The sequence below is a fragment of the Protobothrops mucrosquamatus genome, unplaced genomic scaffold (genome assembly GCF_001527695.2).
Source record: "Protobothrops mucrosquamatus isolate PMUCROS unplaced genomic scaffold, P.Mucros_1.0 scaffold8, whole genome shotgun sequence".
NCBI lineage: Eukaryota > Metazoa > Chordata > Lepidosauria > Squamata > Viperidae > Protobothrops > Protobothrops mucrosquamatus.
In genome coordinates, this window is record NW_015386395.1 from 3,349,859 (window position 1) to 3,373,619 (window position 23,761).

Consider the following 23,761-nt stretch of genomic DNA (forward strand, 5'->3'; position numbering starts at 1 on the left):
CTGTCAGTTAAAAAGATGTGTTTTTAAAAAAAAAACAAAAACCTTGGAGGATTCCTAGCTTATGTAATCTGAAGCCCTTATATGATCCCGGAACAGGCCAATTGAGTGAAAACATCCAGCAGTTAAATGCTCAGAAGTCCAGCCTCCCTGGGCGTTTCCATGCCCTGACACTCCCGTTGATTGACAAACAATGGGCTGGTCTCATTGAAATAAGTGAATGCAAAGAATTTCGTAATGCTGAACTCTCCTGAGGCAATACTAATGAGAAGAGAGCAGAGATTTCTGGAGGGAGATAAAAAGGCTGTCAAGCAAACAGTGCCTACAAACAAGAGGAGCGAGGGAAGCTTTCCTCTGAGAGAATAACTTCAGAAAATCTTTCAGAAGGGAGCTCTTATTTACTTGGAGAAGAACTGTACAACTTTCAACCCTGAAAAGGCACCATGGCTGAAAAACCAGACTACAATGATCTTTTACATAAGCATTCAGATATCTTTTATAGGTTTCCGTTGAGGTCAGTCCACGGAATCCCCCTGATGGAACATATCGTAAATCAGTGGGATCCCATTGAAAACTTCCAGGCAAGACCAGATGACTTGGTCATCTCAACTTATCCTAAAGCAGGTGAGATGTTATGGGGCAATATAGTAGAGGGAAGGTGCAAGGACAAAATTCAGGAAAATTAAAAGAAGAGTTTATCCCTGATCGCACAAAAATGTAACAAGCCAATCTTAGATGTGGAAGCTCTATTCAGATGTGATAAACAGCTCTTAGATCTGGGACATGTGGCATGTGCTGAAAAACTGGGAGTAATGCATTTTCCCTCGCGCCTTTAGAATCCTTTTTGGCTGAAGGATTGTCTGCCAACCAGTAGATTTTTCGTGAGCATTTCCAGGATTAAGTAGATTTCCCACAAGAGAGCCAGGTCTGTGCTCCTGTTTTCATAATGCTGGAATTGCACATTGGGATAAACTAGAACCAACCGTTCTGCACTTGAGTTTCATAAATAGGTGTTTATATGGATTAAATGCCATATGATAGTTCTCAAACACCTGAAACCTGTCATTCTATAGAAATATAACATGTTTGGTTTTTTAATAAGTCTGCTCTCAAGGTTTTGCTTTTCAACATATTGGATTAACTGTCTCAGAAGTGAAAACTGGGCTATAAGTGAAGGTTGTCAATAGGTAATTGTATAGCTGTAAGTGCCCTGCTTGTTAATTTGTACAGTACTATTTCAAAATGCATGAAACAGAGAAATGGGAAAATAAGGAGCTGTGATAATCATGGGACACTTTTCTGTCCTGTATTCTCTAAGCTTCTTTAGATGACCTCAGATGCAATGAATGCTTCCATTCAGGAAACTCCATTCTTCATTCTTCTTTTTCCTTGTCTACTCTCCAACAAAATATGTTCTGTTTGCAAGAGCTTGCTAAGTCCTCATTGGGCTGTTTGGTTCCCTTCCCCTTCCACATCATTTACTGTATGCTATTTTTCCAAAAACTATTTTTATTTTCACAAATCTTGGATTTTCCCCAATTCTGCTGATACTGTTCTGTCAAGTGCAGGTGGTGCTGTTTTAATTCATATAAAACGGAATATTTATTTGTGCTGCTACATGCAGTAGTACATTCGTTGAATGATGAATATTAATATTGCACCACTGATACAGTTCAGTATATAGGTAGGCAATATATAAGGACGTAGGCCCACTGCCATGAATTGTAGTTGGGAAAGGAGGTTTGTGCTGTCACCAAGTAATTGTCCTAATTATTTCTATCCTCTGGGCCTTCAGGTACCACATGGATGCAAGAAATTGTGGATCTGATACTGAACAAAGGTGATTTGGAAAAGACACACCGGGCCCCCATACATGTGCGGATCCCATTTCTAGAAATCTGCTCTCCACCTCCTATTCCTTCTGGTAAGGCCAAGAAGCATAGCCATCTTCATGTCCGGTCCTAGGTTTTGAATACATAGACTGTTGGACTGATGTTGTCTTCTTCTCTGCTTCTCCTTCCTCAGGAGTTGATAAATTGGTGAATGCTCCATCTCCTCGTGTGATCAAGACCCACCTCCCCTTCCAGATTGTCCCTAAAAGCTTTTGGGAAAATAAGTGTAAAGTAAGTTCATTTAAGACTCCCTTGTATCTTTGTTCCACTCCTCAGCCCTACTCTACTGCCTCGTGCATTATCATTCTCTTTTCTATCCCATCACAGATGATCTACGTTGCTCGCAATGCCAAGGATAATCTGGTATCCTATTACTTCTTTGACCAGATGAATTTAACCCAGCCAGATCCAGGGACCTGGGAAGAGTATGTTACAAAATTCATGGAAGGCAAAGGTGTGTGGATACCAGTGGCCAGCAGGATTCAGAGACATTATCTCAAATCACTCTGAAATGCTAAAAATGATTTTTAGAGTAAATCTTAAAAATACATCACATCCATTCAGCTTGCCAGGAATGATCCCCCAAAATAATATGGGATGGACCTCCCTGAGTAGGCCTTGCATATCTTTCTAAGTCTTTTGAGCTGCACCACAGTTCAAAATATCAGAATAACAGATATGGAAGGGATCTTGGATGTCTTCTAGTCCAATCCCCTGCTCAAACTGGAGACCCTATACCATTCCAGACAAGTGGCTGTTAAAAGCCTCCAGGGATGGAGCACCCACAGCTTCTGAAAGAAAGCCATTCCACTGGTTAATTGTTCTGACTGTTAGGAAATTTCTCCTTAGCTCTAAGCTGCTTCTCTCCTTTATTACTTTCCATCTATTGTTTCTTGTCTTGCCTTCTGCTATTTTGGGAAATAGGTTGACCCCCCCCTTCTTTGTGGCAGTCCCTCTGGGGATTGGGGTTTGCTTTCTTTTTATACTTTTCTTAAGGAACAGTGAGGGCACACAGTAGTACCTTAAATAAGGCATCCTCTTCAGCAGACAACATTTGGGGATGGTCTGATGGTTGATTTGGTCAATATATTGGGGAGTCCAACAGCTAACTCTTTGCTGAGAATATTTTTAGGGGAAATATTTCTAGTATCTAGCCCCTTGGCTCCCTTCCTTAGCAGGTGTTAGATCAGAGAACTTGGGTTGTCCCATTTATCTTAATTAATTAAGCAATACTATATAGATTTAAAAGCAAAGGTGATTTATCATACAATGATGCAATCGCCAAAGCTTGTTCAGCAATTCCTTTGAAATGCACATGTGAGGAATTTGCAACACCAACTTGGCTAACTTACAAGCAATTTGCAATAACTGATTGGAATATCGATCCTATGTGTGCTAAAGGCCAAAGGTGGATCACATCTCCTTGCCAGACTTATGAAATGTCACCACCAAAATTTTGTTTTGGGACACAGGTTCTTCATGGCGACTTTATTCTTACTCAGGCCCTGGAGATAAATAAATAAAGATACCAGAATTCTGTTTTGGAGGCAGAGAATTGCAATGTTAGGTCAGTGGTCTTTGCCTTATACAGAACTGTTCTTGAATAACTACTTAGAAAATAAGAAATGCTTTTCTTTTCACGTCTGGTGCAGTCTCTTTTTCCATGTCGTTCTTCTGGCTTGTCATTTTTTAAAATCCATTTCTGGATCAGTCTCAGTCTTGTCCAGCAAAATTTGCTCCTCTTCTATAACATCTTTTAAATACAGTCTATCTATAGAGGCAGGCAATCTTAAAATTATTGTCTGGATCTATTGCTCAGATATTGTATCCTTCAATATTAAAATATTTTCCTGCATTCTGCATTAGTAAGTCAATTTTAAGTGTTCATTTCCTTAATTGTAACCTTTACAATTCTAGTTCTTTCTAGTTCTGATGTCCAACCTTCAAAGTCTCACCCTATCATGTTTGTTTGTTTTTTTAAAAAAAAATCAAAGCAAAAGCATTTTCCCTCAGGAAGAATTCTTATAATTAATTCCAAAATCCTATTTCAAATTCAACTGGACCTCAGTCCATTTGTAACTTGATAAAAACAAAATTCCAATCAACCTTTTGCGGTTTATCCCCCCCCCCTTGTTTGAGTCCTTAAACTTTCATTTAAAACTTGTTTTGCTAACAATTGAAGGAAATTCACCCTGAACAGTAAAATACTGATCCAAAAGTTCCTAGTAGCTGAAAAGCAATTAACAAGTGACTTTGAAAGTAATTAGAAAAGGAAGTACATAAACCCAGTGTCTCTTTTAAAGGCACTGATCATGGTTTGAGAAAGATGGCTATTCTCTCATCTCCCAGAGTTCTAAAATCATCAGAGACCACTGTATTGTGGTCTTTTCACAAGGAGCAGCTGTCTAAAGCACCTGTGGGTGATCTCAAGTCCTTTCCTTATCCAGAGATGAATTACAAAGAGTTGATCTACTCAGTAATTCTTCATTCCACCATGATCGTTGGCTCTGTATTCAGTTTATCATTCTTTCTGTGGGTAATCCACTTCTAATATCCTGCCATGAAAAATACAAAAGATTTCCAGGCAGTCATGAGGAGTCAAAACTGACTCAAAGGCTGTCAAAAGTTTCTTAACTATCATCCACACCTTTTTTTCCATAAGCTGATTTTCTCTCATCTGCTTCCTCCTGTGTTATCTATCCTTTAAGTCACTGGGTTTAATATTATTTGCTGAAAAATTTACAGTGCCAAGGGATTTGTTGTCTCTACAAACCTTTCAGGAGTCACATCATGCATGACTTTCAGACTATATTGTGTACCAAATTTTAATTTGTTCAGAATAAGGAAACTTCATCCTAAGGTAGTTTTTATTTCATTGCAGCACTGGATACTGGCTCAGATCATAATTTTTTTATTGGGAACTGCTTTATATAACCAGGAAGCCATTGGCTTTTCTAGTTGACCCTTGTTCTATCAACTGGCAATTATTTTTGAAGTTTCAGAGAGAGAAGCATGTGTCTCAGTCCATTCTGGAGATATGAGGTCTGAAACCCCAGTTTCACTTAACCAATTTAACCTGCTTACAAATAATCTTTTTTATTATTATTTGTGCAAAACATTGAGCCATAGATCAATCAAATGGTCTGTATTCACACCGACTTGTTAAGCCACTGAAAACAATCAAGGTTGAGAATAATCAAGCTTAGCATGGTGTATAAATGCAGTTTCTAGGCTTGTGTGAAAACAATCTTGGCTGCAGAGATGATGCACTTACAATAGTCTTTTTTCATCTATAATTATTTAAAGTTAAGAGTTTTATTCTGTTTTGTATTTGATTTCTCTTTCCATTTCTCTTAAAAACTGGTTTCTGTTAGGGAATAGTTCAAGTGTTAGTTGAAGGAGAAAGTGTTTGCAAATGTTATATTTTTAGGGAGAAGGGTTTCAATTAGGATAATAGAGCAGATTGATCCATTATACCTACACACAAACTTTCAGTTGCGTAAGAAGCATGTTTGTTTTTCATTTTTTAAATGTAAGTAACTTTTGGAAATTACTGTTCTCATCATCGGTTCAGTGCTTCTTCTCAGGTGATGCTATTTAGTTAAAATATGTGCAGGTGAGCTTGATTAAAAATATAAATTGTTCCAAAAGTGTATATTCACCTATGCAGATTTAATTAAGCAATAGAATGATAAATGAATTAAGACTCCAGTATTATATGTGCAGCTAAGAGAGGGTTGGTTTTTTTTTGTTCAGTTTTCAAACTGAGAGCCTACATTACCTTTTGGATAATCATTCAGGGATTAGTGTCAGCTGAAAATGGGAAGAGTAAGAGCTATATCTCCTTCTATGGTTGGGGGCGTGATGAGGCGAAGGGGCTTGTGGGGGTAAATGAAATTGCGAGCTATGTCGTCAGACATGTATAGGTCCAAAAGGGTCTCCCAAGGCAAACAGGCCATGACAGATATCCCAAACTAACAACAATCATCACATCTGCCAACCCGCATTGGACCAGCGTGGCAGATTATGGTCTATTCCTTCCACATGCCAATACAACCTCAAAAATGGCCCTCACCTCAGGACCGTATTGGTTGGAAACATGCAGAAGAGGCCTTCGTCCTGCAGTGGATAGACAATGGCTAAAATGATGAAGAGTCATATAGACACCTCTCTTGCATATTCATTTATGCCCAATTCACACTATATGCCACTCATGGTAATCCCTTATGCATTGCACGTAGTTCTCGACTTACAACCATTTGTTTAGTTACCATTCGAAGTTACGGCACTGAAAAAACTGACATGACTAGTTTTCACACTTAGACAGCGTCCCCATGGTCACGTGATCAAAATTTGGGAGCTTGGCAACTGGCATATGTTTATGGGATAGCAATAGCAATGGCAGTAGACTTAGACTTGCATACTGCTTCATAGTGCTTTATAGCACTCTCTTTTAGCTGGCTTGAACAACAGAGTCAATGGGGAAAGCAAGATTAGCTTAATGACCGCATGATTCACTTAACAGCTGCAGTGATTTCGCTTAACAACTTTGGCAAAAAAGGTTATAAAATGGGGCAAAACTCCTTTATCAAATGCCTTCTTAGTAATGGAAATTTGGGGCTCTATTGTGCTCAAGGACAACCTGTATTTCATCACTTCCACTTTTCCATTCATTCATGCTCCTTTCTGCAGTACCACTCATCTGTTTCATATAAATCTGTCACCCTTTTGTTCATTTTCATGCCTCCCATTCCTCCCATAGAAATACATTCTGTACATGTATCCCAATACACTATATATAGGTATCTCCTTTTTTTTTTTTTTTTACTTTCTCTCTACTCCATCCAGCTCAAAGTCTAATTCCCATTGCTTTCCCAATTACTTCTCTCCTCTCTTTTACCACATTTGCTTTGAAAACCTTATTGGGATATAAATGCCATCGATTCCTGTGAGATTGACGGGTAAGTGACCGTGCATTATTGACCTGCTTTTTTGATCAACTGATTTTTATTAAATGAATGATGACTCTTGTTCTTTTTTCCATCTTACTTTATTTGTGACTTAGTTCCCTGGGGATCTTGGTATGATCATGTGCGGCGTTACTGGGATGAGAAAGATAATCATCGCATTCTCTACATCTTCTATGAAGACATGAAAAAAGTAAGTTCCAAGTGGTAGAGAAACAAAATCCACATAAAAGAGGAAGTTCCAAGTGATGGAGAAATCCTTTAAGTGTTGTATAATCTTGGGGATTAAGCAAAGATCTGAATCACAGTTTCTTAATAGTATCAGTAGGTTATTATTTTCATTTCCTGCTTAAGGGGTTTCAGAAGTACAGTATTTCATTGACTGTTGTGGAAAACAGGATACTGTGCTAATCAGTAGCCTGGTGCCAGTAATTCTGCCAATCCTCAAGCAATGCCTTACAGCATCCAACAATTTTTATACACACCCACAGCCACACCAATGAAATTTCATGAAGTATCTAAACCCCATAGCTTGGGTGAGAATGAAAACTTTCCAATGAGGATGTTGAAATCTTATGAGATCATAATGTTTTCACATTAAAGATTATGAAATGTTACTTCCTTTTTTTAAATAGTATTTTTTTTAAAAAATTGTAACAATAAAAATTGTTGAAATTGGAATTGAAAAAAGAAAAAAGGGAAGAGTAGAAGGTGCAAAAAAGGATGAAAAATAGAGAGAGAAATAGAAAAGAAAAAAAATCAGAACATTATAAAGAAAAAGAAGATAAATGTATAAAGAAATTACTTCCCACCTTTATCACAAGTATAAACAATTTTAATAACTTCTCACCTACTCTTAAAATAAAACAAATTTTCCCATATCCCATCTCTTATCTTATTAACAAATCCATAAAGTCCCTAAGAGATAATAACATATTGAGAGCTAATTTGATCTCATGTTTAAGGCACCAGGCTAAAAACTAGGAGACTGTGAGTTCTAGTCTTGCCTCACCCATGAAAGCTGACTGGATGACTTTGGACAAATCACTCTCTCTCAGCTGATGATGTCAAGCTAAGGTGACAAGCTGGCTGGTCAATTCCTGTTGTAACCAAATGGATTGACTCTCTGTTGAATTGGAAAAAAAAACAACAGTCCTTGCATTTATGGGAAAATGCCCACAATAAAAAATAAGTAAGTAAGCAAGCAAGTAAATGAATAAATAAATATTTTAACTTTGATCACATAAACCTTTACAGTCCTTCCTTTTATTCTAATCTTTAGTCCCCTCAAATAATCTTTAGTCCCCTCAAATAATTTTGTAGAATTTGATTTGTTTTTAGTTTTTATTTGTCCCTTCCCACAAGATTCTTCAAAACTTTAATAAGCCTCTTCTGTAATTGCAATCTAGCAAAATTATCCAGGACACTCTCTTGGCTTGTTATTTGTATACCCTATTAATTATTAATTAAGGCATAAGATGCTATATCTCTAGTATTAATATCTTTTTCATGTCACTCTTGTAGTCATTCTAGTAAATCCACATTCAACTCAATCTTGATCTTGTTAAGATAGAACTTGTTCTCATTCCATAACACCTTTTAGACACAGAATGTCTGTAGAGGCAGAAACTCTTAAAATTAACTTTTGGATAAATTGTTCAAAAATATCCTTTAATATGTCCAATATTGGAATATTTTTTTTCATTCAGAAATTGTAAGTCAAGTTTAAGTGTTCTTCTTCTTTAATTGTAACCTTTAGTTCCCTGTAGTGTCCAATTTTTAAAAACTTACTATTTAAAATAAAATAAAATTAAAAAGTATTTTCCCATGGGAATGATTCTGTATAATAAATTTCAAAATCTTATTTCAAATTTATCTAGACCCTTAATCCATTTGTAACTTTCTAAAATCAAACTTTTAATCATCCTTTTGCTGTGCGTGTGTATGTGTATAATATGTCAATCCTAAGGTTCCTGATAGCTGAAAAGCAGTTAACAAGCAGTTCCCAAAAGTGATTGGAAAAGGAAGTTTGTGAACCCAGTGTCATTTCAAAAGTGCTGACTATGATTTGAGGAACATGGCTTTTCTCTCGTCTCCCAGAGTTCTAAACCTCCCAGAGAACCCCTTACCCTGAAATCTAGAAACTATAATTTTCCTCTCCAGCACAAAAAGTCATTAAACTATTTCACAAAACTTTTTAGTTCCATCCAAGATGCTATTAGCCATGAGAATGAGACTCAGTTCCAACAATTATTTCTTTGCGGTACTAGTTAAAATGGAGAACTTACTCGTTATTGATCACTCTCTACCATTTCAATCCACAGCCCTCTCACATTTGTGACTTGTGTGCCAGGCTAATTTTGGATTTAGTTTTAAATTAGGGTAGATCTATATTCAGAAATAGCCTGACCCGTCACAAATGTGGAGTACTTCTGCACTTGTGAACTGTTAGGCAACTTCAGAAGGCTAAGCACCAGTGGTGGGATTCAGCCAGTTTGCACCACTTCGGCAGAACCGGTAGCTAATTTTTTGTTGCCCAGGTCCAGAATGGACTTCCGGAAGCGGCATCCACACAGAGAACCGGTTGTTCACATATTTGAATCCCACCACTGCTAAGCACCATTCCAAGTACTCCACCTACAAACATCCTATTCTGCATTCTTCACCTCCTCCTACCTCCAAATTAAGTGAGTGATTGCTGGCCACTTTTCTGCCAAATGACGCTTGGTGGGAGAAAATTAAAGCCAACGGAATTCACCAATTACTGTTCTCAGTTTGTCCCACATTAAAATCCTAAAAAGAGCAGCAATTCTAGCTTTGTTAAAGCAACAGCAAATATTATGCCTAAAGACTTTTCTGCACTTGACTCAAAGACTAGTGAATTGCAATCTATCTGGAGGTTTCAACATTACTTTATACCATTGGGTAACTAATTTCCTGCCTGGATCTCTTGTAGATAGAAGAGTTCCAGAAAATCTGCAGTTTCCATAGCAATTGTAGCCAAAATAATGTGTAAATATGGAAATATTATTTAGAGACAAAGAATGACTAAAATGATAAATTACTATTTTTTGTAACTCTGTTATAGATATGTTGAAATAGTTTGGGGTGAATCGTGGTACACTAGAGTTACTGGAAATGTTTTTGAAAAGGTCCATCATAACTTTGAACAGTCACTAAGTGACCAGTTGTGAGTTGAGGACTACCTGAATGGGTTAACACTGGAAGTTATCCTAAGTTGTAAAGTGTCCCACCAAGCCGTTGAAGATACTGGGACTTGGGAAGTGAGAGTTGTGAAGAAAGCCATAAAGGGCTAGGAGTAAAAGCTTACCCTCAACTTTCCCTCCTCTCCATCTTTTTATCCCTTGTCTTTTTATTAGTCCATCCCTCCTCTTTCCCAGCCTTCACATCTTTTCAAAGTGCACATTTATCATAAGGAAATGTCCATTTCACATTGAAGTTGTTCTCACACACCTGAAATCAAATGTAGCTTCCTCCACGTCAGTGTCCAGGACAATTGTGAGATGCTAGGAGATTAAAAACAGGTAGTCCTCGACTTACAACAGATCATTTAGTGACCGTCTGAAGTTACAATGGCACTGAAAAAAGTGACTTATGCCCATTTTTCACATCCACGACCGTTGCAGCATCCCCAATGGTCAGGTGATCAAAGTTCAGATGCTTGCCATCTGACTCATATTTATGACCGTCGCAGTGCCTTGGGGTCATGTGATCAGTTTCTGCAACCTTCTGACAAGCAAAGTCAATGGAGAAGCCAGATTCACTTCACAGTCGGGTTACTATCTTAACAACTGCAGTGATTCATTTAACAACGGTGACAAGAAAGGTCGTAAAATGGGGCAAAATTCACTTAGCAAATGCTTCACTTAGCAACAGAAATTTTGGGCTCACTTGTGGTTGTAAGTCTAAGGGTAAAATAGATCCAAAGGTCATCTGATTTGACTTCTGGAGGTAAAACTATTCCTCCTCTTCCCCCCATCGTTTCCCTGCATTGTCTCGCTAATCTGTTCAGCATCTAAGAGCATGCAGTGAATTAATTTCATACTGCTCATATTGTGGCCTTTTCCCCATCCATGCCTCTCTTCTGCTAGGATTTAGCCCAAGAAGTCCGCCGTGTAAAAGATTTCCTGGAAGTCGACTTGCCTGAAGACGTCATTCAGAAGATAGTGCATAAGGCAACATTTGAGATCATGAAGGAGAATCCCATGGCAAATTATGAAACTGTACCCAATGCCCTCTTTGACAAGTCGAAAAGCAGATTCATGAGGAAAGGTAAGATCGAACCCAAAATGGTGTTTTTTTTATTTGTAGAGTGACTTTCCTTAAAATAGGAAGAAAAGCAGGCCATTTAAACTAGTTCTAAGTCAGGAACCTTTATATCTGGAATAAGCAATGTTTTGTTGGCTGTTGACACTGAAGACTTTTGTGACGTTTAAGGGCTATAGAATGGATGAAAACCCAGTCAAACATGGGGATGAGATGGCGATTTCTTGTTTTTTCCTGAGTTTGAGGGATGCAGATAGAGTGGAACTTCTTTCTTTTGAAAAGATTAAGTCTATTTAAGGCAGTGGTTCTCAACCTTTTTAATGCCGCGACCCCAACCGGTCGTAAGTCAAGGACTAAACCGGTCGTAAGTCGAGGACTACCCAACCGGTCGTAAGTCGAGGACTTTCCCTGCCCGGGAGCACTGCGCATGCGTGGTTCCGCCCCCTGCGCCGGCCGAGGGTAGCTGGCAAGCGGCAGAGATGGAGCAGGCCAACCACCAGCTGGCCCAGCCCAAGGGAGGTAAGGCACCCGCCGGAAAAGGGGGGGGAAATGGCGGACAAAAAAAATGGCGGACAGCCTTGCTTGGCGACCCCCGTGAAATGGTCGATCGACCCCAAATGGGGTCCCGACCCACAGGTTGAGAACCACTGATTTAAGGACTACATTAATTCAGCGTTACTATATTTTACTGCCTTAATGTAACATGAAACAGTGTCAGTGATTTAAGAACCATGATTCAAGTGGGTGCTGGAGGCTTCAGGAAACAGATTTGGGGCAGCAGATTATCCACCTCCTTTTATATCAAAACCTACAGAGTTATCTAGTCTATGGGTCAAACCTTATAGCATCTAGCCCTTGGCAAGAGTGTGTATGTGTGTGTCAAGCTCCCATTCATGTCGGAGGCATCCTTTAAGGCGCTTCTGAGTTAAAAGGACTAGCTGGTGATGTCACCATTGCCTGGGGGACGCCCATGGGGGCTCCTTTCATGTCCCCGTCAAGGAGCTGGAACGAATGATAGAAGCTCACCCCACCACACAGCAGCACTCAGAACTCGAATGTGGGCTGGCTAACCTCCAAACCAGCATCTTAACGATGTGAACCACCGCACTCCAAACGTGTCAAGCTCTTCAGAGTTGATTTGGGCTGCCATCTTGTTAAACCTTTCTTGGGAATAAGTAAGTTGCACTTGTGAATGAATTCGCATAGGATGTCTAATCCTGACCCAGAAGAACACATAGAATTAGCTATGACACAAATGTTACACACAAAACCAAAGCATGTATGGAAAACCATTCAGAAATCATACAATGTATATGAGAGATGTTCCATGAATTATTATTTTTTTTTATTTTTTTTATTATTATTATTATTATTATTATTATTATTATTATTATTATTATTATTATTATTATTATTATTATTATTATTATTATTATTATTATTATTATTATTTTGCAGAAGCAGGGTAACTTCATCACTGGGACCCTACTACAAATTGTCTGGAGATCAAACATACCAGTAGATCAATTCTGATCTGCCTTCTTTAGCAAAAGCTAGAGGGAACGGAAAGCTGCCTTTTATAAAAAAAATATGGATGGTGATCTCAGATCGTCCCCAAATTAGGAGGGAATGTGGTGGAATGGATTTTGCATATGTAATGAAAAACTTTTCTTAATCCTGAAATTCCCCTTAAGTTTTTCGTTGTTGTTTCCTCAGGTACAGTTGGTGATTGGAAGAACTATTTTACAGTGGCTCAAAGGGAGGCATTTGATGCGCATTACCAGCAGAAGATGAAAGGGACAAGTTTACATTTCCAGGAAGAATGACAAGACTCAGAAAATTATCCTCTTTGGGACTTGGTCAAATAGCAAAATACAGTCCTGTGCAGTGCACTGTTGTTGCAATAAATGAGTTTGCTATTAAAAACATATCAATGTGGGGGATAAAAGGCTCTGCAATGTTTGAGTGATTGGGAAAAAGGACCTGGATTCTCTAGATTAGGAGTCCTCAACTCCTGGTCCACAGCCAAGTACCAGGCTGTGGTCCATTTGGATCCGGGCTGCACAAGCAGCAGGAGAGACCACTTTCAAACAGAACCATCCCTTCTCCCCCCGCCTCCTCACCACCACTGCCGCTGCTGGTTCACAAAGCCAGAAAGATTGGGGAGCGCTGCTCTAGATAAAATAAGAAAAGCTAGCAATAAAGAGAATTATTTCTGTATTCAAAAGAGGACTTGGAGAAGGATCAAAAATCTGCAAGATGGCAGGCACAGAATCAAGTGTTGCTCCTTTTTGTAGATGCCACATACTTAAAGGGACAAGACTTTGATTGTGACACCATTGTTGTGAGGATACTGCCCAGGGGGTCCTCGACTAACAACCATTCATTTAGCAATTGTTCAAAGTTACAGTGCCCATGACACATGACCCCTGCATCCTCCTCATGGTCATGTGATCAGAATTCAGGCACTTGGCAGCTGGCATATATTTATGACAGTTGCAGCAACCCGGGATCACGTGATTGCTATTTCCAACCATCCCAGCCAAATTCCGACAAGCAAAGTCAATGGGGGAAGCTTAACAACTGTATGATTCACGTAACAAAGATACGATTCACTTAAAAACCATGCCCAAAAGGCAGTAAAATTGGGCATGACTCATTTAACAACCAACTTGCTTAGTAATGGAAATTCCGGTCCCAATTCTGTCGTAAGGCCAGGACTACCTGTAACTAAGCTCCTTGCCCACTTTCTTGCAGATTTTGACATCGCAATAAATCCCACATACACCACAATCTATACTCATTTACCCTAGTCTATGTTGCATTCCTTAGTCCAGGGGAAGGAAAAGAAATACAGAGAAATATCTTTCATGCAAGCAATGTAAGTGTCTTAGGACTGCGGTCTCCAACCTTTTGGGCACCAGGGACTGGTTCCATGGAGAGAGGTTTTTCCACGGACTGGAGGGGGTGTGGTTTCGAGTGCTGCCTGCATCCCGCGGATGGGGCTTTTCTTGCTTGTGTGGACTGGTTTCTGGCATGCTGCAGCCTGGTGCCAGTCCACGGACCGGGGGTTGGGGACCCCTGCCTTAGGAAACTTGGTGACACAGTAAGACTGTCCATTTCTTTTCGGCATTTTCTTATTTTGATATTAGCTGCAAATATATCACCCAATATAATTAATATCCAAACTGTGCACAAACTTCACTTGCTGATATGATCAGTCTGCTATGAAATGCACAAGAAAAGCAGAACCTGCTTTTCTCCTGATTATTCACCAAGTAGTAAAAGAAGGTGTCCAGTAAAATAGGTGTAACAATTACTTCTCCACTAAACATTGCACAGAAATGGCAATTGAAAAGAACTTGGCAACACTTCTTGGAGATCTCGAATAATGTGTTGACTAAAGAGAGGGCATTTCCTTCTAATATAGCTATCAGTTACTGGAGGCATTATGTCAGCTCATCAAGAAATATAAAAAGATGCACATAAAAGAAACATTCTATTTTTTATAGTGGACTAGGGTAAATCCACTATCTTATAGGAACATTTCTAGGAACTTTTTTCCCCTAAAATATTGAATACAGAATAACAGAGTTTGAACAGACCTTGGAAGTCTTCTAGTCCAGCCTCCTGCTCAGACAGGAAACCCTATATCATTCCGGACAAATGGCTGTCCAATCTCTTCTTAAAAACCTCCATGTTGGAACACCCACAACTCCTGGGGGCAAGCTATTTCACTGATTAATTATTCTAACTGACAAAAATTTTTTACCAAAAAGTTTTTGTCTAACAGACAAGTTAGGCATTTGAAGGCAGAACAAGGAGCAATGGGTGGAAACTAATTAACGAGAGAACCAACCTAAAACTAAGGAGAAATTTCCTGACAGTTAGAACAATTAATCAGTGGAACGGCTTGCCTCCAGAAACTGTGAATGCTCCAATACTGGAAGCTTTAAGAAGAGACTGGACAGCCATTTGTCTGAAATGGTATAGGTTTCCTGCTTGAACAGGGGACTGGACTGGAAGACTTCCAAGGTATTCTGTTATTTACATGAATATTGCATAGATATATCATGAAGAATGCATTGGAAGCATTCTAATTGTTATGGAATAGGAAGTTACTCCAAAGATCCACAAACATCATTCTGCTATGTTTTCCATGGTGAAATCAGGCTATCACAAGAAGTAACTGTTTTCACTGTTGACCTTTGGGTTTCAAGACTTCCCCTTACTATCATGAACTTGTTTTTATATTTTCCAGAATATATTTAATATGCTCTTATTTATAGTTAGCCTAATTAATTCACCCAAGATTGCTTGATAAATTTAACAATATCATCATAAATTCTCAAATATTATTCTGCACTACGTCACTTTTGTAATGTTAATAATGAGGATCCAGTTGCAATAAAAGCAGAGTGAAGATAGATGGTGCTAGGGTGGTTATTATTGTGATTTAAGTTCTTAGCCAGTTATAAGTTCCCCAATGTGTGTCTTACATTTCTCCTAAGATTGGAACATGATATAATTTCTGTAGAGACTCACATGTAGCTTTGCAGTCATAAATTAGGTTTTAGTGGCACTTTCTGATTTCTTTGAGCTTACTAGAAATAACTTTATAAATTATTAATTGCTGAATTTCCTGGCAAAGGCTGCTGCAGTCCATTAATTCAGTACTTACCTTTTGCAGAAATTACTGAAGAACTTTAAATAAACATTTAAACATTTGCAGATTAGCATTTAAACAGTTGCATCATATTTCCCCAATCTTGTAGATCAGAGGTCCCCAACCTTTTTGGCACCAGGGACCAGTTACGTGGAGAGAGGTTTTTCCGCTGGTTTTGTATGCTGCCTGCATCCTGCAGATGGGGCTTTGCTTGTTTGTGCGGACCGGTTGCTGACATGCTGTGGCCCAGTACTGGTCCACGGACCAGGGTTTGGGGACCTCTGTTGTAGATTACTTATTAATCTGTTCTCAACCCACTGGAAATTGTCCCATATCTTTTAAGAGTCTGTATATCTAAACTTGGAAAAGGCAGATTTCAGGAAAAGGTCCATAGTGCAAGTATTTGGGTTATTGGGTTTCTTGCAGTCTAAACCATCACAAGATACAAAATAATGTCTGTAAGCTTGGTGGGGTCGCATTGACATCATGGGTTCCTTTATCTATTTGGCTGATCAGGCTTCTGTTGGAGGAGACCTAGTTTTGTCCTCAGATCAAGTGGGAAAATAAGGACAATCAGTTAGAACAGAGGTCTCCAAAATTGGCAACTTTAAGACTTGTGGACTTCAACTCCCAGAATTTCTCAGCCAGCCAGGCTGGCTGAAGAATTCTGGGAACTAAAACCCACAAGTCTTAAAGTTGCCAGCTTTGGAGACCCGTGACTTAGAAGAACTTGAAAAGAGCTGAAAATGGGAAGCAGCTTGAATATATTGGTGGTGAAGAGACAGGGTATTTACAATGAATGCAGTAGGTGGCAAACATCATCTGTTGTTCCATTACCTAACCATTGGGAAGTCTATGCCAGTGACAGGAGAGGCTGAAAGGGCAGATCAGTTCATTGTGATTTACCAATAGACTCAAATCTATGATCTGTTCACAAAGTGAGGAGTCGAGGGTGGCCAATACATCTCATAATCTGAATATTTAATGAAAGCTATTTTCCAGATTTTTGGGGCGTCTGGGATTCAATGGAAAACAAACCAAATAGAAAGTTGTAGTCTGCTTGGTTGAACAAGTGATTGAGGTTTTCTCTCCAGCTGTAGAGAAAGAAGTTTTTCAGAATGGCTGAAACAGAAGTTGTAGATGAACTTTCTCCTTAATTATTTGAGGCAGTGGCCTGACCTTCCACTCCCAAAGCACATTCACCTTTGTACCTTTCATAAAATCCACAATAAAAAAAATAGCTGTCCTTTCACCTATGTCCAATAAAACAAACCAGTAAGCAACAAGTGTTAACTCTACAGACCTTTCAACATTACACATGTTGTTACTACACTTAATTACAAGGGAATGTTTGTGAAGTGGAATCAATAGGTTTATCATTCTACCTGGATGGGGAAGGGAAGGACTAGCCTTAAATCGTTTCAAACATTCTCAACGGGTTGTTCAAGACAGCCTTCCTCAACATGGTGTCCTTCATATGTGGTGACTACAGCTCCCAGATGTGTATGGAGATTCTCAGTCATCCAGGTCATGGTTGTCCCAAAAGAGCTTTTTCAAGAGACAACTGGACTTTCTTGTTTTTCTTTGAAGATGTTTCACTTCTCATCCAAGAAGCTTCTTCAGCTCTAAAGCTTCTTGGATGAGAAGCAAAATGTCTTCAAAGAAAAACAAGAAACTCTAGTTGTCCAGCACCTTTGGTACACCTCCCAGATTTCCCTGCCTGGCATGTGGAAGGGGCATATATAAGGGTTACACAACAACTCTATAATTATTCTGGGAGGGTATCATATATCAAAGTAGGATTCTCAATCTATGGGATTCCATTGCATTTTGGTCTTTCAAAACCAGTGTTTCTCTACCTCAGCAATTTTAAGATGTGAAAACTTCATCTCCCAGAATTCCCCAGCCAGCAGAAAATTCTGAAAGTTAAATTCTAACGTTGCTGAGATTGAGAAATGCTGATTTAAATTGTACTCTAGATTTCATTTTAATCTTATGCTAATTTGCATGAAAGAAGGCTAACTTTCCTTTATACACAAGGTTCAAGTAGACAGAGAGGTAGTTTTCTTCATTCTATCTGCCCCACTTAACAGAGCATTAACTCCCAGAATTCTCAGAATGGTCAGAATGGCTGAAGAATTCTGGGAACTGAAGTCCAAGCCTTTCAAGGATGCCCAGATTGGGAAAGCCAATGACAGAGGTGGGCACACATTCCAAGGTGAGGGGAGAAACTGTACAGTGTGGCAATAGTTCAGTCTACAACAGAGATCTTCAAACTTGGCCCTTTTATGACTTGTGGACTTCAACTCCCAGAATTCCTCAGCCAGCATGCCTGGCTGAGGAATTCTGGGAGTTGAAGTCCACAAGTCATAAAAGGGCCAGATTTGAAGACCCCTGGTCTACAACCTACATGGGGAAATAACAGGCTAAACAACATCAATTATACTAGGTGGATGCACTAAATGCATTCGATAACAGCTTCTATTATCAGACAAAATGGGAGTAAATGGAGCTGACAATGTGTACAGGTAGTCAGAATAACAAAATAACAGTTGGAAGTGACCTTGGAGGTCTTCTAGTTCAACCCCCTGCTCAGACAGGAAGCCCTGTACCATTTCAGACAAATGATTGTCCAATCTCTTCTTAAAAACTTCCAGTATTGGAGCATCCACAATTTTTGAAAGCAAGTCATTCCACTGTCAGGAAATTTCTCCTTAGTTCTAGGTTGCTTCTCTCTTGGATTAATTTCCACCCATTGATTCTTGTCCTGCCTTCAGGTGCTTTGTGGAATAGGTCCTTGACTCATGACCACAATTGGGACCAAAATTTTTGTTGCTAAGCAATGCAGTTGTTAAGCGAGTCACACCCAATTTTATGATCTTCAGTGCCACAGTTGTTAAGTAAATCACTGCAGTTGTTAAGTAAATCATGCGGACTTTAAGTGAATTCATCTTCTCCTATTGACTTTGCTTGTCGGAAGCTTTCTGGGAAGGTCACAAATGGCAATCACATGACTCTGGGACACTGCAACCATCGCAAATACATACTAGTTGCCAAGAACTCAAATTTTGATCACATGACCATGGGGATGTTGCAATGGTTATAAGTGCAAAGACTGGTTATAAGTCACTTTTTTCAGTGCTGTTGTAACCTCAAACGGTTGTTAAATGAATGGTTTTAAGTTGAGGACCACTTGCAAAATTCTCTTCACACCATCCCTTGGGTCTTTCCCTTGGGTCTTCCCCCAAACTCACAATTTCCAAAACCCTGTTGTATAAGCCAAATCATCAAAAGATGCAGAGAGTAATTGGTCCATGATTCAAAAAATTCTGTAGATTCCATGGGATTTACTTATTTACTTGTTTGTTTGTTTGTCTGTTTATCAGATGTAGATACTAGGACCTCGGAGTCCTAGTGGACAATCACCTAAACATGAGCCAGCAGTATGCTGCAGCTGCCAAAAAGGCCAACACAGTGCTAGGCTGCATTAACAGAGGGATAGAATCAAGATCACATGAAGTGTTAATACCACTTTACAATGCCTTGGTAAGGCCACACTTGGAATATTGCATCCAGTTTTGGTCACCACCCTGTAAAAAAGATGTTGAGACTCTAGAAAGAGTACAGAGAAGAGCAACAAAGATGATTAGGGGACTGGAGGCTAAAGCATATAAGGAACGGCTGCTGGAATTGGGTATGTCTGGTTTAATGAAGAGAAGGACGAGGGGGGACATGATAGCAGTGTTCCAATATCTCAGGGGCTGCCACAAAGAAGAGGGAGTCAAGCTATTTTCCAAAGCGCCTGAAGGCAGGACAAGAAGCAATGGGTGGAAACTAATCAAGGAGAGAAGCAACCTAGAACTAAGGAGAAACTTCCGGACAGTTAGAACAATTAACCAATGGAACAACCTGCCTCCAGAAGCGATGAATGCTCCAACACTGGAAGTTTTAAAGAAGAGACTGGACAGCCATTTGTCTGAAATGGTATATGGTTTCCTGCCTGAGCAGGGGGTTGGACTAGATGACCTCCAAGGTCCCTTCCAACTTTACTATTATTATTATTATTATTATTATTATTATTATTATTATTATTATTATTATTATTATTATTATTATTATTATTATTTATTTGAAAAACCATGGTCCCTCAACTTTGATTTTGTGAGAGAGGTGCACCCAAACATTCTGGAATTATTCTTTCTCTCTTTTAACAGAAACTTGAATAGGTTTGGTGTAGTTTAGTGGACTAGAAACCTAGAGACTGTGATTGAGTAATTGATCTGGAACCTCCCTTAGATGTAAAAGCCAGCTGGGTGACTTTGGGCCAGTCACTTTCTCCCAGCCCAACCCATCTCACAGAACTGTTGTGGGGAAAACAGGAGATGGGAGTTTTATGTATTCCACCTTCAGTTGTACAAATACTAGAAATAACCCACATTGCCTTTGTACGTTTGTTCCAAGCTTTCGTGCCCAGCTCATTTTATTTTAATAATTAGACAGGGGAGAATAAGGGAATCTACCACCTAGTTCTTTATGAACAAGAAACAAAACTGTTATCCACCTTACAAGCTGAAAACTTTCTTTAAACCATTTCCAACACATTTAAAGTCATCTCTGATCCAATCATCTAAGGTGTTCCAGAGAACATCACAGTAAAAAGAAGACTCTTACCTCTAGGTTCTGTTATTCAAGAGCAGGGGTCTTCAAACTTAGCCCGTTTATGACTTGTGGACAAGTCATAAAAGGGCCAAGTTTGAAGGCCCCTGTTCAAGAGCAACACTATCCATTATACAACAGAGTTGTCCTCACATTAGCACACAGAAGCTGACAAAGCAGCTTTGATCTGATAATGGATAGACTTGGATGTATGACCTATTGCCACATGAATTACCAACATCATCTGGACAATTTCCACTTTGTATAAGCTGCTACGACGAACTTTACACTTTTTTCCATTGCAAAATCGATGCAATAAAGTGTAATGTTCATCGTAGCAGCTTATACAAATAAAAGTCAGAATAAGGGCTCTTCCTCATGGACAAGTTAAAGCATTTTTCACTAGTTCTTGCGCTGACAGAAATCTCTACCAGCTTAAAATTTGCTGCCCCCATTGGCCATCCTGATACTAGTCAAGATATTCTCCAAAGCACCAGAGGGCAGGACAAGAAGCAATGAATGGAAACTAATCAAGGAGAGAAGCAACCTAGAACAAAGGAGGTTTTTTCTGACTGTTAGAATAATTAATCAGTGGAACAACTTGACTCCAGAGGTTGTGGATGTGCCAATACTGGAAGTTTTTAAGAAGAGACTAGGCAACCATTTGTCTGAAATGGCATAAGGTATCCATAGGGGGTTAGACTAAAACATCTCCATGATCCCTTCCCATTCTGTTATTCTGTGAAAAATAAGCAGGACTTCAATCAAATAGTTGATCCATTAGCTTGGGCCTTTGTCCCTTTCCCTGGAGGGCCCTGGTCCTGTCAATGGTTCACAAACTTATCTGGATTCCAGTAGGATCCAAGAATATATAAAACATTTAACCATTAAGAAGCTGGATGAGCAACAGCTAAATAGGTGAGAAGATCACAGCAGCTTCTGACCAAGAATGGACACACTTAAATCAACTGACCAGCGACTAAACAGCAATAACATTTCACACATCTCAACTCAATACAATGACTTATAATTCTGAACCCAATAATGTGGGGAAATTGGCAAATACTCCTAATAAGGATAGCAGATGTGATGCTGAACTGTACCATTTCCCTGCCACTACTTCCAGGAAAACATGCTAACTAGTCAGAGGAAAGAGAAATTCTCATTGTTTTCCAACTATTCTTGTGAATTGTAAAGGACCATAGAGGCCATCTAGTACATCCCCCCCCCTGCTCAGTACAGGATCCTTACATTATCTCTCATAGACCATCATTTGGCTTATCTGAATCTTCTATTTAAGAAGAAGAACCACATCATGTCACAGTTTTGTTCCACTGGCTAATAGTGCTGAGTTCTGAGCCCCTGAACCTCTTTCCTTGTAGTTTAACCCATCACTTCTGGTCCTGCCCTCTGAAGCAATAAAGTATAAGTCTACAAATAGTCCTCAATTTACAGCCATTCTTGTAGCGACTGCTCAAAGTTACAATGGCTCTGAAAAAACAAACTTAAGACTGTCCTCACACTTACCACTGCAGCATCCCCATGGTCACGAGATGAAAATTTGTGTGCTTGGCAACCAGCATGTATTTACAAAGGTTGCATTACCCCAGCTTTTGTGATCATGTGATCACCATTTGCAACCTTCCCAGTTGGCTTCTGACAAGCAAAGCCAATAAGAAAAGCTGAATTTGCTTCATAACCTCATGATTCACTAAACAACTTCAGTGATTCACATAATGAACATGGCAAAAAGGTTATAAAAGCAGGCACAGTTCACTTAACAACTGCCTTGCTTAGCAACAGAAGTTGGGTCCCAATTGTGGTTATAAGTCAAGGACTACCTGTATTTCATGTTCTGTGTGACTCTTCCGACATTTGAAGAGGAATATGCATTTAATGTAATATAGAGAAATTCAGATTCAGATTCTTGGCTTACAGCATGACCCAATGGTATTTGTAGGCAATGGTAAAAAAAGGCAAGATGGCCATTGCAATGGGCCAATAGCAGCCATGGTGGTATAATTAATGTCTGCCTGTTTCTTACCGGTATTGCACTGTTATGGCTGCCACCTTGACTGTTTTCACCATACACTCTGTAGATACTCCTAATGTGGCCCTTTCCTGGAGTGAGTAGATCCTATCCTTCTGTAAAAGAAAGATACACACAGGAGAAGTAGGCAGGGGAAATTCTCACATGTGTATCTGCTTTGTCCAGAAACATATGCTCATCGTTCTCTCCAGAGCCTCCATATCCTGAAAATTTCTGAATCATGCAGAAGCCTTAAAGAACAAGGAATTGTTGTCAATCTTGGGTGGAGAGGAATTAAGAAAGTCAAGACGGTGACCATAATTGTACCCCATCCCCCTTTTTTATGTGCATCACAACATCATTGTCTATCTGACAGGTGAGCCATTTTTAATCATGTGTGACTGGTAGTAGATGAGCTGTACTTCCATGGCAATAGGAAGAGAATGAACAGAAAAGCTTCTTGTGCCAAATGTAGATACAACAGAGGATTGATGGTGCTCTGTAGATCCCAGTTAAAATGTGCCATGGAATTCTGAGAGGGAGGGAGGGAGGGAGGGAGAGAGAGAGAGAGACGAACAGGACACCCCAAAACCTGATATATGATGGGTCAAGGAGAGAACCAACTTAGAACTAAGGACAAGTTTCCTGACAATTAGAACAATTAATCAGTGGAACAACTAGCCTGCAGACGTTGTGGCTGCTCCAACACTGGAGGTCTTTAAGAAGAGATTGGACAACAATTTGTCTGAAATGGTATAGAGTTTCCTGCTTAAGGAGAGTGTTGGACTAGAAAACATCCAGGGTCCCTTCCAATTCTGATATTCTGTTCTATCTTTCTATAACTTTTAAGCCAATTTACCTCTATCTCAATTGTAGTGTAGCTCAGATTTCAGACTCTGGAATTTTTCCACATCCATATTTGTGGGAAATTCTTGCTCTCCTCCCATCTTCCCCTTCTGGAATTCCCTCATAAATTTCACCTTATTATGGTAGCCATGGTTAACCCATCTAGTCTGTGTCTAGCTGATTGGGGAATTCTGGGAGTTGGTCTTAAAGGTGCTAAGCTTGAGAAACAGTGGTCTGTTTCTGTTGGTTTCATTCCCCTTGCTTCTTTAAGCAGCTGCAATCGACTCCTTTTTTCACTCCTCAAGAAAGACATTTGTTTTGTCTCTACCCCACCGAATACAGTATAGCTATGGTTGCAACTGGTGGCTGAAAAGTCCAGTAGCACAGCATCATCACAGACATTTCACTAAGAGTGTGCAAG

General features: G+C 39.4%; 1 protein-coding gene across 1 annotated transcript; it reads left to right on the forward strand.

Annotated features, from left to right (window-relative positions):
* Nucleotides 1–230: 230 nt before the first annotated feature.
* On the forward strand, nucleotides 231–13,089 carry LOC107282518 (sulfotransferase family cytosolic 1B member 1). Its single transcript, XM_015810305.1, has 7 exons — nucleotides 231–621; nucleotides 1,793–1,921; nucleotides 2,023–2,120; nucleotides 2,217–2,343; nucleotides 6,955–7,049; nucleotides 10,969–11,149; nucleotides 12,860–13,089. The coding sequence occupies exons 1-7, from the start codon at nucleotides 441–443 to the stop codon at nucleotides 12,967–12,969; spliced, it is 921 nt and encodes a 306-aa protein (XP_015665791.1). The 5' UTR covers nucleotides 231–440; the 3' UTR covers nucleotides 12,970–13,089.
* Nucleotides 13,090–23,761: the final 10,672 nt, after the last annotated feature.